At 37.0% G+C, this 14,051-nt stretch overlaps 3 protein-coding genes across 7 annotated transcripts; 1 reads left to right on the forward strand and 2 right to left on the reverse strand.

Annotated features, from left to right (window-relative positions):
- The first annotated feature begins 3 nt into the window (after positions 1-3).
- Positions 4-8,719, forward strand: LOC128862134 (uncharacterized). Of its 4 annotated transcripts, none has more exons than XM_054100595.1 (9): positions 4-937; positions 4,051-4,323; positions 4,398-4,527; positions 4,592-5,561; positions 6,041-6,624; positions 6,689-6,741; positions 6,800-6,901; positions 7,358-7,677; positions 7,795-8,719. In XM_054100595.1, the coding sequence occupies exons 2-9, from the start codon at positions 4,247-4,249 to the stop codon at positions 7,821-7,823; spliced, it is 2,265 nt and encodes a 754-aa protein (XP_053956570.1). In that variant the 5' UTR covers positions 4-937; positions 4,051-4,246; the 3' UTR covers positions 7,824-8,719. The 4 variants fall into 4 exon arrangements, with proteins under 4 accessions (XP_053956570.1, XP_053956571.1, XP_053956569.1 ...); XM_054100596.1 differs by having other exon boundaries at positions 4-907; XM_054100594.1 differs by lacking the exon at positions 4-937 and having other exon boundaries at positions 3,650-4,323.
- Positions 1,618-2,709, reverse strand: LOC128862137 (uncharacterized). The gene is made up of 3 exons (XM_054100600.1): positions 2,406-2,709; positions 2,171-2,339; positions 1,618-2,095 (listed from the first exon to the last, which is right to left on the reverse strand). Exons 1-3 carry the CDS (start codon positions 2,557-2,559, stop codon positions 1,774-1,776), a joined length of 645 nt encoding a protein of 214 aa, XP_053956575.1. The 5' UTR covers positions 2,560-2,709; the 3' UTR covers positions 1,618-1,773.
- Positions 8,720-8,936: 217 nt separating the features above from the next.
- On the reverse strand, positions 8,937-10,815 carry LOC128862136 (pyrimidodiazepine synthase-like). Of its 2 annotated transcripts, none has more exons than XR_008454428.1 (4): positions 10,671-10,814; positions 9,624-10,210; positions 9,299-9,553; positions 8,937-9,187 (listed from the first exon to the last, which is right to left on the reverse strand). XR_008454428.1 is itself a non-coding variant. In XM_054100599.1 (4 exons), the coding sequence occupies exons 1-4, from the start codon at positions 10,696-10,698 to the stop codon at positions 9,157-9,159; spliced, it is 768 nt and encodes a 255-aa protein (XP_053956574.1). In that variant the 5' UTR covers positions 10,699-10,815; the 3' UTR covers positions 8,937-9,156. The 2 variants fall into 2 exon arrangements, 1 of the variants encoding a protein (XP_053956574.1); XM_054100599.1 differs by having other exon boundaries at positions 9,432-9,553; positions 10,671-10,815.
- Positions 10,816-14,051: the final 3,236 nt, after the last annotated feature.

A 14,051-nucleotide genomic window follows, 5' to 3' on the forward strand; every position in this document is an offset into this window, starting at 1 on the left:
TACTATTCAGTTTTTTGTTTGCAGCTACATATGCTTGACATGATTCATTACAGACCTGACAATCGAAGATAAGGTGCATTTATAACGAAGGTATTTCATACTTCAATGAGGAGTGTCGTGCTTCAAATAAAATTCCCCATATAAAAGTACTGTGCATAAACCCTGAGAACGGACACACAAAATTCATTGACTAAAAATGTCGCATTGTGTACTTTTTGTGGGCACTTCAGTGGGAAAACAAAAATAAAAACCTTAAAAGCAACAGAGCGCTGAGGAACGAATTGCTCGGAGCATTGCATTATTCTTATTTGCCAATAGCACTCTTCGCCGTATCGGCGAATTGAGGTCTTCGTTTAATGGAAAGTTAAATCTATTTTGGCCTGCCATGCAATAAAAGTTTGTTTACGTCGCCGTAATGGCCAATAATCAAGTTGAAGGTTCAATGCGCGCTAGTATATACATATTTAGTGGCTTAGTTGAGTCGCTGCAGCTCTCTTTAAATCGTTACCCGAAAGAAACTCAAATCACAATACGTATGCCGTGATGCGTATGTATGTATATACCAACAAATGGCGTAGTGCGCATATACAGACAATAAGATTGACGGTAGGCGCAAATCAGTTACTTTTACACGGATTGCTGTACGAAGCGAACATCAGTAGTGACGCAAAATTTCGGTATCTTTAAAAAATTTATTAAAAAAAAAGAAATTAAGTGCGGGCTTTTGCCATATAGTCATAATTTATTTTGAAATGGCAAAAAAGTTTGTGTTCCCTCAGTGATAATAGAGTAGACAGTTCAATAATAAGTTTAATCGCGATTTGTTTTTTGAGTATTTATGCGAGTAAACAAATTTAATGGAGAGAAGTGTTGAAACCTGGCGCCTTTGTGGAAACTTGAAATAAAAGTAAAATAATGAGGAATTCAAACTAGCACGGTTTGTAAAATTCTTAAATGGCTTAGCCATAAGCGATAATGTGCGAGTACTTTGAAAATTTTCATATATTGATTTTTTGAGAAGCAAATCAATCAATACAACCGACTGCTACATTAGTACTACTCCATCTGTAAAGTAACAACAATGCTGATTGGAGAAATAAACAATCATAAATATATATACATACAAATACATACTCGTGTGTTTAAACAAATTTGCGCGCAAGCCTAATTAACTGTAGTTTTCATTCCATTCCAAACCTCCCACTTTCTTTGCACAGTTTGACTTCTTTAGAATATTATCTATTATGCATTGAAGTCAAGCAAATGTGAGGTGGAATATATGTGCGTATGTATGTTTCAACTTGCAAATCATTTTCCCGCTCCAGCAAAGACGGCGGTTACAATTGAAGGGCGGAAGCAACGAGTTCAAGTGTGAATCATATCTGAAGAAATCGATATTGTTTTTTAAGGATACATCCAGAAAAGGAAGGACACACTAATAGTAGGGCGCATTATGTACTTGGAAGATGTCATATCTGATTGTTTTTTAAACTATCATTGCAAATGCCTACAAACTAACTGCAGCAATACCAGCAAAAAACCATTTAGGGGAAACCACCTTTAATTAGTTTTATTGTTTGGTTTATTGCTTGTGCTCAAATAAAATTAACTGCTTACTTACTTCTATCAAATCATACAGCTAATTTATGATTTATTTTATTTTCCTTAAGTTTTGACTAGTTCTTAAACCTACTTTATAATTAATTTATATTGGATGTATGTATAAAACTGAGATACGAGTAAAAGTGGAAAGTGTTTGAAATGTAATCTTCTTTATATTACTACGTCGTCAATGCTCTCATTCTCCAGCGATTTGAGTTGGCATTTACAAAGATACGCTACAATGCGTTTTTCAGCCTTAGTTCGATTAGCAACATCCATACCTTCAAGCAAGCTCTCGATGCGTTTCATAAAAGACGTGACTGGAGGCGAATTCACCACATTATCCTTTTTTGTATCAAAACTGACGGTTTGCTCATCCATAGCTTCTTGTAAAGGATCATCTTCGTTTGTTACTTGTTCAATAAGCTGCTCTGCATCCATTTCAATCCAGCTGGATCGTATATTGTTAGCGGGACATTTCGTACTGTGTGAACTATTTATGAATACATGTATTTGTTGTAATTATTATTTTGGTACTCAAGCGGTTCGATATATTAAAACTGCTCACCAGTGTAGGCGTATATGGCTTTCAAGGAAACTCATTTTGTTTAACAAATGCCATGTAGATCCTTTGGGGGTCTTCACGCCGCCTGCTTTGCGGTCCATCTCCTGTAACCTCTGCAATTCGCGACGAAATTTGTCTCGAAGATTTTTCCATCGTATCACGCAGTACTTGGCTGAAATTACAATAAGTATTTGCTTACATATCTACATATGCATATTTTTAAACACTTTACGCTTACTTTCAACACCTAAAGATGAGGCAATACTTCGCCAAAGTTCAGCTTTCTTCTTCATGAGATTGTATGGTGAACTACGTACTTCCTTTTCATAAAGCAATGGATTTGCTCGTACCAAATCAACTAGTTTTGTATCGAAATCCAATCTGGATGTCATGTTGTTGGTCTAATTAAACTTTATTTTTGTATTTGTGGTTTAAGGTACTTTCGATTCCGTGTTGAGTTTTATTTTAACAACAGCAAAATGTCTCGCACATAAATGAAATAAACACCTAAACACAATGAATTACAGATAAAAGGCAAACACGACATTGAAAGATAAACGTCAGTGTCACTGTACCATTGTTTGCAGCAGTGCTGCCGTTTAGTATAAATTTTGATACCTTTCAAAGCACAAAAAGTTCACATTCATATGATTTCTTTTTCATTTCAAAATTTTATGCAAATATTGAGTACATCGATAATATTGAATATATCTATATTGAAATGAGCTTAAGAGCACACTATACACTATTTGATTACATTTGTACTGCTATATAATTAAGGTTTCCATTCATATATGGCATCTGTAGATTGTTGTCGAATAATTTGGAAATTTTGGCGTCTACCGGTTGCTCGATAAAATATTGCCCAAAAGTGTTATTATTACAATTACTGAAAGGCGAAAAGATTTAAAAAGAAATCAAATTATTGCGATGTATTTTGTTTTTGATTTGGTAAATAGAATGCGGTACTATTTAAACGCGGTTTGGCACTTTAGAGTAGAGATTGAGAAGGCGTTTGAGCACTACTTTTCATTATATTTTAGATTTAGAATATTAGATAATTATTCCTTTGTCAAATAATCATTTGAGTCCAAGTCTTAAATGAGAGATTCATCTGAGAAAGTAGTAAAGTAATACTGAATCCGGCTAGAACTTTCTGAATGGAGAATATAAATTGAAATGGGCAACGTTCGGCTGTGCATCCATCCATTTATTCTCAAGTCACCAAGTTTTTTTTACAAAAAAGTTATCAAGCCAAAAGAGTTATATATTTTTTATGAGTACAACGATTTATTTGACCAGTTAAACATGAAATGAATTACATTGTTTGATAATCAAATCGAGAGATAATCTGTGAATAGTTTTAAATGCATTAAAAAGCATTCTTTTTCTACAATATATCTTGCGGTCGCGGCAACACTGGTTGTTAGTGTCGTTCAATGGCGCTGCCGTATCGGTTGGCTTAAAAAGCGGAAATGAGCACTTGAAAATATCCTGCACGGTTGAGTACACCTAACAGATATAATTCTCAAGATAGTCTTAGGAGCTCGTTAACAGAAGAGATAAAATAAATTGTGCACGAAGAGATTACGCGCTTTACTCAAAACTTCTAATCCGCCTTTTTATTACATATGTAATTCAGTCATGTAACTCGTTCGCTTTTCCGGTTATAGTTGTTTTAAAATCATGAGGGTCGTATACATTGTGGGGAGGTGACAGTGCTTGGACGGATAAAAACAACAGTGATACACACACACACACTTAATAATATGTACGCTAGTGCGAGGGTGTTGCTTGTGTCGTTGGTCAAAATTGCAGACAAATTATTGATTTATCGATTTACGTCATTTAATTTACTAGCGTTTGTGCTTTTTTGACAATAGCGCGTTGATGATGGAAACATATTCGGAAATCATTTACAATTTCAATAAGGCGTCACCATTATCTTTAAATGTTAGGACTTTTAAATGGTTCATCATGATGCAGTAAACTTTAGTTATTGGTGCAAAGGTAGTGATACGAAGCAGCACGCTGAAGAGAAAAGCTTACATCCAGTGGATAAGTTTGCATCACAAAAATATGGCAGCGGAAAACTATCATTTGAAATGGGACTCTCATTTGTCCTACTTGAACTCCTCTGTTGCCACACTTTACAAGTGAGTGATATGCACGCACTTCATACAATTAAAATCCGTTCCTTCATATGAGTTACGATTTGTTTTTTGTTTAGAAATGAAAAGTTTGCCGATGTAGTACTGTACAGTTCCAGCAGCAGCTGTACCAGTGGGAATAATTCGGAGAATGGTATACCAACCGTGGGTATTTCAGCGCACAAATTTATACTTAGCTCCTGCAGTCAGGTATGTGCACTCAAAAAACAGCAATTCCAAAATAGTTTTATCTTAAATTTTTGTATTGCTCCAGTTTTTTGCAACGATGTTTGAAACAGCTCCGATTTCTTCGCCGAATGGTACACTTTACGTAGTGCTTCCTCCGGATCTAAGCCACCGCGCCATACAAATTTTAGTTCAGTACATGTATAGCGGCGAAGCCACAGTTGCCAACGATATACTTAGTGAAGTGTTGAGAGGCGGCGAGATATTGAAAATTCGTGGCTTATGTCGCACCTCTTCTACATCATCTAATTCGCACAATCCACAAACAAGGGCTGAACCACTTATGGTTAACGGCAGTGATCCACACTACATTCAAAGCGCCGCCAATAGCCAACCACCATTAACATCTATTTCACATGCACATATTCCTAGCGCTCATACAAGTGATATGTATGTCGTCAACAAATGCCCAACAGGTGTGAACGGTAACTGTGGAACGCGCTACACTATGGGACATTTACAACAGCTGTCATCGCAGCAGTCATCGCCTGCACAGCACATCCAGCAATCACACGCGCAGCAAATGCATCCAACTCACAACCAGTTTCGTGGTTTAGGTGCTTCCGTCTTACCCAAGGATAGTCCAGTTATTGTGAAGTCACCGAAATTATCTCAACTTGGTCTACTTTCCTCCGCAACGTCAAGTAGTAAGCACCATATGTGCGGCGGTATATCAGTAAACAAAGAGGTTGCTATAGATCCTGACGAAAAGTGTTGCTATCAATTAAATCAGTTGCAAGTGACGAACTCTTTGTGCAACGAAATGGGCTGTTCAGGTGGCTGCACTATGCCAATCGAAGATAATCAATTAAGACGCCGACAACGAAGTCAAAACGACGAATCCATTCGAACAACCGTGGGTGAGCAGCTATTAGAGAGGGAGTACTCTGATCGATCTCGTCGGCCACCCGATGAACAAGAGCAACGTGAGGATATTGATATGGCCAGTTATGATAGGCATGTGCATCGAGGCAGTGGGGTCAGCGCTAGCGATCGAAGTACGTATTAGAAATGTTAAGTTTTGGTAAATTTGTATTGAATTACAAGTTGAAACTAATTTCCAAAAAAAAACTCTAAGTTTGGAAATTTTAGGGAAATTTCCGTTGTGTTGAATATGAAAAATTAAAACGGTATAGGCTATATAGTTTCTTATGGCGTTATTTCGTGCCCTAGATCCTAAATATGGCAAAGCCTGTATAGCCAGGATGTGATAAACTCTAGATCATCTAAGCTAGAAGGGCATTAATCTACTGTCAGAACTAATATTTACATATTTAAATTTCAATACCTTAGCTTGTGAGTATGCATGCGTATGTAGGAAATGAGGATTCGTATACCTTGTAAATATGAAATGTTCTGTTCATACAAACATATATTTCCATATTCGTGCATATACACACACGTATACTCCTATTAAGTGAGTTCAGCACAGAGTTGAATAATGATTTCCTTAACTTCCGTTTTCAACTATATTCAGTTCGTGATTACTTCCTATCGGATTCTTACGAACACACAAACTCAACGCCCGCGAAAAGTAATAATCACTTCTCAGAGCAAGTCGGCGGTAGACTGGCAAACACATCACCTTTGTCCCATCCACAAAATTTTATCGCAATAAAGCAAGAACCAGCCGACTGGACCACACCCACTTCCGGCACAGACAATGCGCTCCCAGATTTATCTAGACGATCTAAGACCGCTTTGAATTCACCCAAACAACCCTTGGATTTTAAAATGCCGCCTGGTGGTCCCAGTGTTAAGCTTGAGGTAAGCGCCCAACCACACAGTCCCCAAAGCGAACAGGAAACAGCCGCGCAAGATTCAAGTGACTACGATACCCGGCTAGCGTGCGAAACGTGTAAACAGTCATTTGATGAGCCTAAATCGTGGGTACGCCATTTGGAGTCACATGCTGTCAATACAACAACAACAGATTCGGAATCTATAAATATGGCATCCGGTATAACAAGCAGCAGTGGCGGAAATACTGCCACCGCTATGACTAATGGAGGGGATGCGCTAGTTAAGGCGTACGTGCCTAAGAAGCGCAGGAGGGTGTCGGTGAGTCGAAATAAACGAATGAACAATTCACAATTTACTGAATAGTTTTTAATATTTTTGGCAGCAGCAGGAGAATAGCACAGGCCATGTTACACTTTGCTGTGACTTATGCTCAATGTAAATAGCTCACACGAAATTCTGAATGCAGACCTGAATAACGCACTTTTTTTCATAGATCCTTTGAGACTCCGGCAGACTGGGTGCGGCACTTAAACAACGAACACACCGAAATAGAGCTGGCCATGTTCAACAGCAAAAAAGATAATAAACAAAAAAGGTAAACGCAAATATGTAGCACAAAGTTATTGAAACAAAGTTCACCTAATTCTCTTTTTACACGAATTTGATTTAACACGAGTTAAAGAGAAACAAATAAGTTTCACACGATTTTTTTTGTTTTAACACGATTCCCGTAATTAATTTTTTCTTGAATATAATAGAGCAAATCGATTGAGATTTTTCGACGCATGCACGAAGTGTTTAAATTGGTATCAGAAAAGTCTCTGGGACTCGGTATATTTAATGAATTAACATGTGTAAGCACGAAATAAATTCTAAAGAATTTTTAAATATTGTTTTCACCTAATTCTCCCTTTACACGAATATTTTGGGAACGCATCTATCGAGTAAAAAGAGAATTAGTTGTAGTTTATAACACATGTCAAAAGGTTTAGAGCCTGTATTTAGGCTTACAATAAATAGGCAACTCCAAATAGAATTTTCTTCATTACAGCTCCAGCAACAGTAACCAACAAAATATTCAGCAGGTGCATCTAAAACGATTTACCCATCGTTCAACATATGACCAACCCGCCAACGAAACACAGCCAACTGCAGTGACCTCTGCGGCACCTTCAACGTCAAGGTTTTCGGAGCGCTCCGAAGCTTGTGGCAAAAAGTTTTCCACGCACAGTACTGTTTCGACGCACAAACGTAGCCATAACGCACTCAATGGCATCAGCGTCAGTGTAAGCACAAGTGTAGCAGCATCGTCGCTGCCATCAGGCACCGATGTTAGCGTAATTAGTAGTATGGCTAGCAGCTTACCGAATGGTAAGTGAAAAATAACACATTTAAGCACAGATGAGAATTGAACAAGCACAGAACTTGCCCCACTTACGATTACTGTATAATAAATACAATAAAAATATAAGTGAATTTGTCTTACAGAACAAATAAGCACATCGTCTGAGGCTTGATGTAGTCGCCGATTTAGAACAGATGCACAAAGCGCTTGAACAAGGCAACGCATTGCCAGAGATTGCAAGTGGAGTGAGATCGTTACATAAGTCGTTCCAAATCTAACTAATGATAAAATCATACCAACCACACTATTTTAATCAAAATTTTTACAATGAAAAACAAATCAAGAAAACAGTTAGTACGTTTTAAATAAAAACTTTCAAGTAATGTATCAACGAAGAGATAGTCATGTATATTTGTGAGTTTGATTGATGAAGCACGTAAGAACTTCCGAAGATAAATATATTCATGAACGTATATTCTTTCCAGTAAACGAAACCACTTGAGATTAAGCTCAATTCGCTAAACAACAAATGTAACAATTACTACTTGCATACAAACTAAATAAAATATTTTTGTGAATTATACCTACTTACAAAGGCTCATATGGATTTACATACATACACACACATTGTAAACGAAAAAGTTTTAAACTTTAAGATAATATGAACACCATTGAATCTTTTATTCAAAGTACGAAACATTTGTTACTCATAAACTTGAAACAAATTATCTGATTCGGTGGATAACTTTATTCAATACCTACTATAGATAGTTGTGTCCATACATATTGAGGCATGCCCCAGTACATGCATGTACATATGTATGAACATCTCAGTTGGTATGCAAAATGCAACTTTTTTCGATTTTCTCTCTCTCTATGTGTAGTTGATAAAAATAATTGAAAAAACATTCCAAACCACAAATGATATTTACATTTATCGTGATTTTACGTATTTGATGAAATGAAAACAGAAAAATTGGAAATATATTATATTGTATTTAGCTATTTAAGCAATTTATGCGGCAAAACAGTTTTAAATAAAGTATTTTTCTCTAATGTCATAACGTATTTTTTCTCTCAAGTCGTGGAATCTCGCTTAGAAACCGTACAGTGTAGTGGGGAATTTTGTTAAAAAATCCATTGTTTAATTATTTGGTGTACCAATACGATGCGTATGCATATAAATAATACCAACAGTGCAAAGCCAAGTATATTAAGTGAATAGAAATATGCGTGACATCAAACCCTTTAAACATTTACAGAAATCACGAATAGGTCATAACAGTTTATTACAAAACAAATGTGCTGTATTTGAGTTCTTTCAGTAAATTGTGGGTATCTACAAAAAATATGAGATGTATATACACATAATGATTTTAGACAATTACAAGGATATGTAAAGCATGGCGATGGTTCCGATTGATTTTAGAGACGATTGGAAATCAAGAAAAGTGAATGATGTTTACTTCAAATATTCCAATATCAAACTAAAAAGCTTTCAATCCTCAACAAGTTCTTTGTCGTTTAGCGTCACTCCTGAAAATGTAATCAGACAAAAATAATCAGTGATTGATAGCCAAAATTTTAATCAGAATCGAAACAAGTATACAAAGACAAAATAAAAAGATTATGATATCTTATATGTACATATGTATAAGTAGGAGCACATCGTTTTTCATAATTGTAGCAATATCGCACAGCGCGTTAGTTACATTACATCATACTTAATAGTTAACACTATATTATGACGCACGTGGAATGCAACCAAGAAAAGTCTTACACGAGCATATCATAGTTATGAACGTTTTCACGACGTGCTTTCATAAACTTGGCATGAGTTTCGCCATCTAAATAGAACCCTTTTACTGCAGGATCGTTTATCATCAAGTCTCGCCATTGGATCTATAATAATATATCAATTAGTTATTTTACTGAAATGTTTATAAACTGCTTGTGCTAAAGTGTTACTTACTAATTTTCCAAAGCGATCTTTATCCATTTCATACTTGTCCGGTAGCAAATATTTTAACATTGCAGAACGCTCACACCATGGCCAAATCATATAGTCTAGCATGCCAGGTTTTTCGCCACCGAAGTAAGGTGTTCCACGCGAGCTCAGCTCCTTTTCGAACACATCTAGACCCTTCGAGATGTCAGTTAATGCACCTGGTGCCGCTTCGCTTCCACCCAAAAATACCTTGTACATGGAGCTAACCACAGAGTTGAATCTCTCAATGAGTACCTTGTCCTGTGCTTTCTTTATAGGGTATTTAGGAAAAAGAGGAACTTCGGGGTACTTCTCATCGAGGTATTCAGCAATTATGAGAGACTCAATCAAAGTTGGGTTGCCCTCTTCTTTTGGTAATTGTATTGCCGGCACCTTTCCCAATGGGCTGAATTCGGTCAGCCATTCAGGGGTTTCAGTAAGGTTGATAAATATGGTATGATATGGAATACCTTTGGCGTTTAGAACTAAATGCGCCCTATGGGAATAGGGACAGAACCGCATGGAATACAAACGTATAACTCCATCGTCTGGTAGCTCAGGTTTTTGCGATCCTAATTGGTAAATATTGTTAGATTGGTAATTATTAAAATAATTTGTAATCTTAATTTAGATATATGTAAAAATTTATAGAAATATAGTAAAAGTATTGAAAATCCGATGTGTAGTTTTCTATAGCGCATATGCACATACAAATGTATGTACATAAGTATTGAAAGTACGATTAATCAATGAGTGCGATATCTCGGCGGTACTTGTATGCCAGCCAAATGGACTGCATAAATCCACTAAGTGAATTCTATACCTTTTATAACTCTGATAACAATGTAATGAATTTTAGGTACGTGCAAATTAATTTGATGCTATCTAAGTATGACGAGACATAAGTTGAAGGTCATGCTGAGTTTAATTTGTACCCAATCGATCGCTGCATACTGCGAGTATGCAGGAAATGCATGACTAAACATTCTACAACATTCCATAAATATCAAAATGACTCCTGCTTTAAATTACCTTTAGCCAAATGTCTGCCTCCACTCATTGTCCTTTTTAATTGAAATACACGCGTTGCAATTTTTTTAAGTAAGAGATGATGCGAATTTCTAGTGAATCGTTAATTCACTAACTAATGGCCTCTGGTGACGCTCCAGCATGCTTGTCCAGCAGGCTTATATGTGTGCGTGTCGGGTGACACTCGTACTTGCTTCGTGTCACACATACTTGTTGTCGGCTTTTGAATCAAGGCGAATTTATTAAGGTGAATTTTTCACCGTAGGTATGGCTTATGTCAAAATGATATGCTTTGTTTGTATGTATTGGTATGTTTACATTCGTATGTTTACATTTGCTTGCTGATTTTGACGTGATGGTTGCACCAAACGCAACAACAAATACATGTAGGGTTTTACTTATATGTGTTTGCTGTCACCTGTAATAAATTCGCCTTGTTTTGAATGATGAAAATCAAAAATTTTAGATATTAGCGTCAAGCATGATGGAAAGAATAATGAGATGGTGCCTATCGTGGTTCCGTTACTTTGCGCTCAGCGAATTTGACAACTAGTTACGTGATTTTAGCTCCAGTATGGCCAGATTACCATTTTCGTAACTTGATTTAGCTTTTTGTTTTTGTTATTTAGTCTCGGAGTTTTTGTTCTTTCTTCATGACATTTTTCTAGCTGTTCTAATTAAAATGTCATATTTATAATTTTGTAAAATATACATTTTTTAATAATTATTTAAAGAATTCATTCAGTTTTATTTAGCTTTACTTTGTTTTAACATCTGGTGGCATTGTCCGCGATTGCAGGTGTTGTTGGTGTTCTTCTGCTTTCGGCAGTTAAATCTCTCTCTCGCTACTGCAGTGTTGCCGAGCTTTGGATATAAAATCGCACTAAAATGCCCATTCAAAGAAAATAACCCAACAAATTTTTATTGAATCACTTAAAGAACTTTGTATGCGTGACAAATTGTCTTTAAAATGCGCGTTTTGTTTAAATAAATGTGTTATGCTTATGTACAATTTAATTTATGAGGTATTTTTGTTAAGCGATACTCTTTTGTTAAGGGAATGACTTTTTTGCTATATTTGAAGTTATGTAACTAGATAAGGTATCCTTTTTGTAAACATGTCAGTATGGTTTCTTTAGTATTTTCTAGTACAATGAGTATAACTCTTAATGTCCTAAGTCCCACTAAGGATTGATGACCGGAAGAAACAATTACACCTCTATGGTTTTAATTCGCATTCAATAAATTCAAAGGCTATTTAAAATGTGTAAAAAGGTTTTCAATCTTAAGAAGAGTTGAGCATTTAATATTTTTGCATAACCTTAAATGGAGCCAAAAATTAGATTTGCCCTTTCAAATTATCAAATTTTATAAGAGTAAAAAAATTTTCATTAGCACTAAAATCTTCTCAGAGTGACCTTTTTTAACCTTTTTTTGTTTGATAATATAGTTTGTTTTTTAACTTAAAGTTTCGGTAGCTTTAAGTTAAAAAAAAGAAACAAACACGAAATGTAAAATTTTTTGCATTTTGGGTATAAAAAAGCACTAAATTTATTGCGAAGAGCAAATGGTTGGCAATACTGCACAACTCAGCAAACGTGACGTCACGTACGCTCTGATGGGAGCAATCTTCTTTCTATCATTCTTGAGCGTCAAGCACCCGACACGCACACATATAAGCCTGCTGGACAAGCATGCTGGAGCGTCACCAGAAGCCATAAGCGCAGTAAAGTCACCAACATATAAATAACGACCGGTTTTGACAATTCTTTCATTTCATTTCGTTCGCTATTTCTTGCAGTGCTGCCAACCTCTGAATTTCAACAGGCACAGAACTTGCGAAAAGCTTTATACCGCTCTAAGCACACGCTCTTTTTAAATCAGGTACTACTTTTTTATAACGGTTTGTATCTTAGAAAAGTAAAAAATAATAATGCCATATAGTTCATAACCACGAAATTTATTCATTCATAACAATTCTGTAAAAAAGCCTTTTCCTTCATAATTTTAAATCTGTGGCTACCACATTTCAAGTCTCAATCTTGGTTGTGAAATCTCAATTATGCTGCACAGTGGTATTCACTGTTAGTGAAAGCTTTATGATTGGGATAGAATGACCGACTATAGTTCTTTTATGCAAATTTTATTCACAAACAAATATTTCTACCAAATTCGTGGTTGCAATAAAGAAACGCATTTAAGGAATCCTTTAATTTATCTTCAAATATTGAACTAAAAATAACAAGAACACCTACTATCCGATAAAGAAATTAATTTACTGTGGAAATATTTCTAAACTGTTTTTCACCCTCTGTCTTTTAATTTTCTCGTTTTTTTTTTGTTTTGTCGGGACAACTAGCAAGTGCAGCACTCAGACATTAATTGAGTCCATTGTACTACACTTGGATTCCCTTTTAATTTTCTTTAAATCTACCCGATCTCCGAAGAAATCTGAGTAGATCTTGTGGTGCCAAGGATCCAAGATGGTCGCTTCTTAACACATCAGTGCCAAAGACCTCAAACCTGATTCGAGCGAAGGCGGGGCAGACACACAGGAATGGGTCCGCCGTCTCATCCTCCTCTTCACAAGCTGGGCAGAGTACACTGTCTGAGATGCCCAACCTTTCCATGTGCTTTGCCCACAGAAAGTGGCCCGTCATCAGTCCTACCAGCCGTCTGCACTCCCCTCTGCTTAATGACAGAAGGGTTTGCGACAGTCGATCGGACATGACAGGTAACATCAGTTTTGTCCATCTGCAGCCTCTCTCAGCCTGCCAAGCTCGCTTGTGGGTAGTAGTTACCCATTTGCTAACCGTGGCCGTGATGGCCGCAGAGGGGAGTGGCAAAGCGGGCTCTGGGCCAAAGAAGTTTGTAGCCCATCTTAGCTAAGGAGTCAGAGGTCTCGTTACCCGCGATACCCACGTGTCCCGGGACCCATGTTAGCATCAGGCTATTATGTCTGCCGACATAGTTCAGCCTGGATTTACAGGACTTCACTACCCCTGATGTGGTTTGAGGGCTGTCTAAGGCCATAAGCGCTGCTTGGCTGTCGCTGCAGACACATATAGATCTGCCTCTCCATCGTTTTTCCACAACAAAGTTCATCGCTTCTTGAACTGCATACACCTCCGCTTGAAACACAGATGCATGCATTCCAAGAGCAAAGTGCAGTTTTGTCCCGCTGGATTCCACGTAGACCTCAGAGCCGGAGCCATGCTCGGTCCTGGAGCCATCCGTAAAAATGCGAAAACAGTGTTTGCCGGGCTCATTTTCTGAGTCTCCCCACAACTGAGCCTCTGGTAGCACTACACTGTATCTCTTTTCTAGTACGACCCTTGATGGCATGGAGTCAAGGGGCATGGAGAGAATCGTTGGATCGATGTC

Source organism: Anastrepha ludens, chromosome 4 (genome assembly GCF_028408465.1).
Source record: "Anastrepha ludens isolate Willacy chromosome 4, idAnaLude1.1, whole genome shotgun sequence".
Lineage (NCBI taxonomy): Eukaryota > Metazoa > Arthropoda > Insecta > Diptera > Tephritidae > Anastrepha > Anastrepha ludens.

Excerpts from the sequence above, each read along its gene's own strand:
- LOC128862137 (XM_054100600.1), bottom strand. The coding sequence starts at position 2,559 with ATGACATCCAGATTGGATTTCGATACAAAACTAGTTGATTTGGTACGA. Across the intron at positions 2,340-2,405 it reads CTCATCTTTAGGTGTTGAAA|CCAAGTACTGCGTGATACGA; the intron begins GTAAGCGTAAAG and ends TTGTAATTTCAG. Across the intron at positions 2,096-2,170 it reads AGCCATATACGCCTACACTG|TTCACACAGTACGAAATGTC; the intron begins GTGAGCAGTTTT and ends ATTCATAAATAG.
- LOC128862134 (XM_054100595.1), top strand. The coding sequence starts at position 4,247 with ATGGCAGCGGAAAACTATCATTTGAAATGGGACTCTCATTTGTCCTAC. Across the intron at positions 4,528-4,591 it reads TACTTAGCTCCTGCAGTCAG|TTTTTTGCAACGATGTTTGA; the intron begins GTATGTGCACTC and ends GTATTGCTCCAG. Across the intron at positions 5,562-6,040 it reads GGTCAGCGCTAGCGATCGAA|TTCGTGATTACTTCCTATCG; the intron begins GTACGTATTAGA and ends AACTATATTCAG.
- LOC128862136 (XM_054100599.1), bottom strand. The coding sequence starts at position 10,698 with ATGAGTGGAGGCAGACATTTGGCTAAAG. Across the intron at positions 9,554-9,623 it reads AAGATCGCTTTGGAAAATTA|ATCCAATGGCGAGACTTGAT; the intron begins GTAAGTAACACT and ends ATATTATTATAG. Across the intron at positions 9,188-9,431 it reads CATAACTATGATATGCTCGT|GAGTGACGCTAAACGACAAA; the intron begins GTAAGACTTTTC and ends TTACATTTTCAG.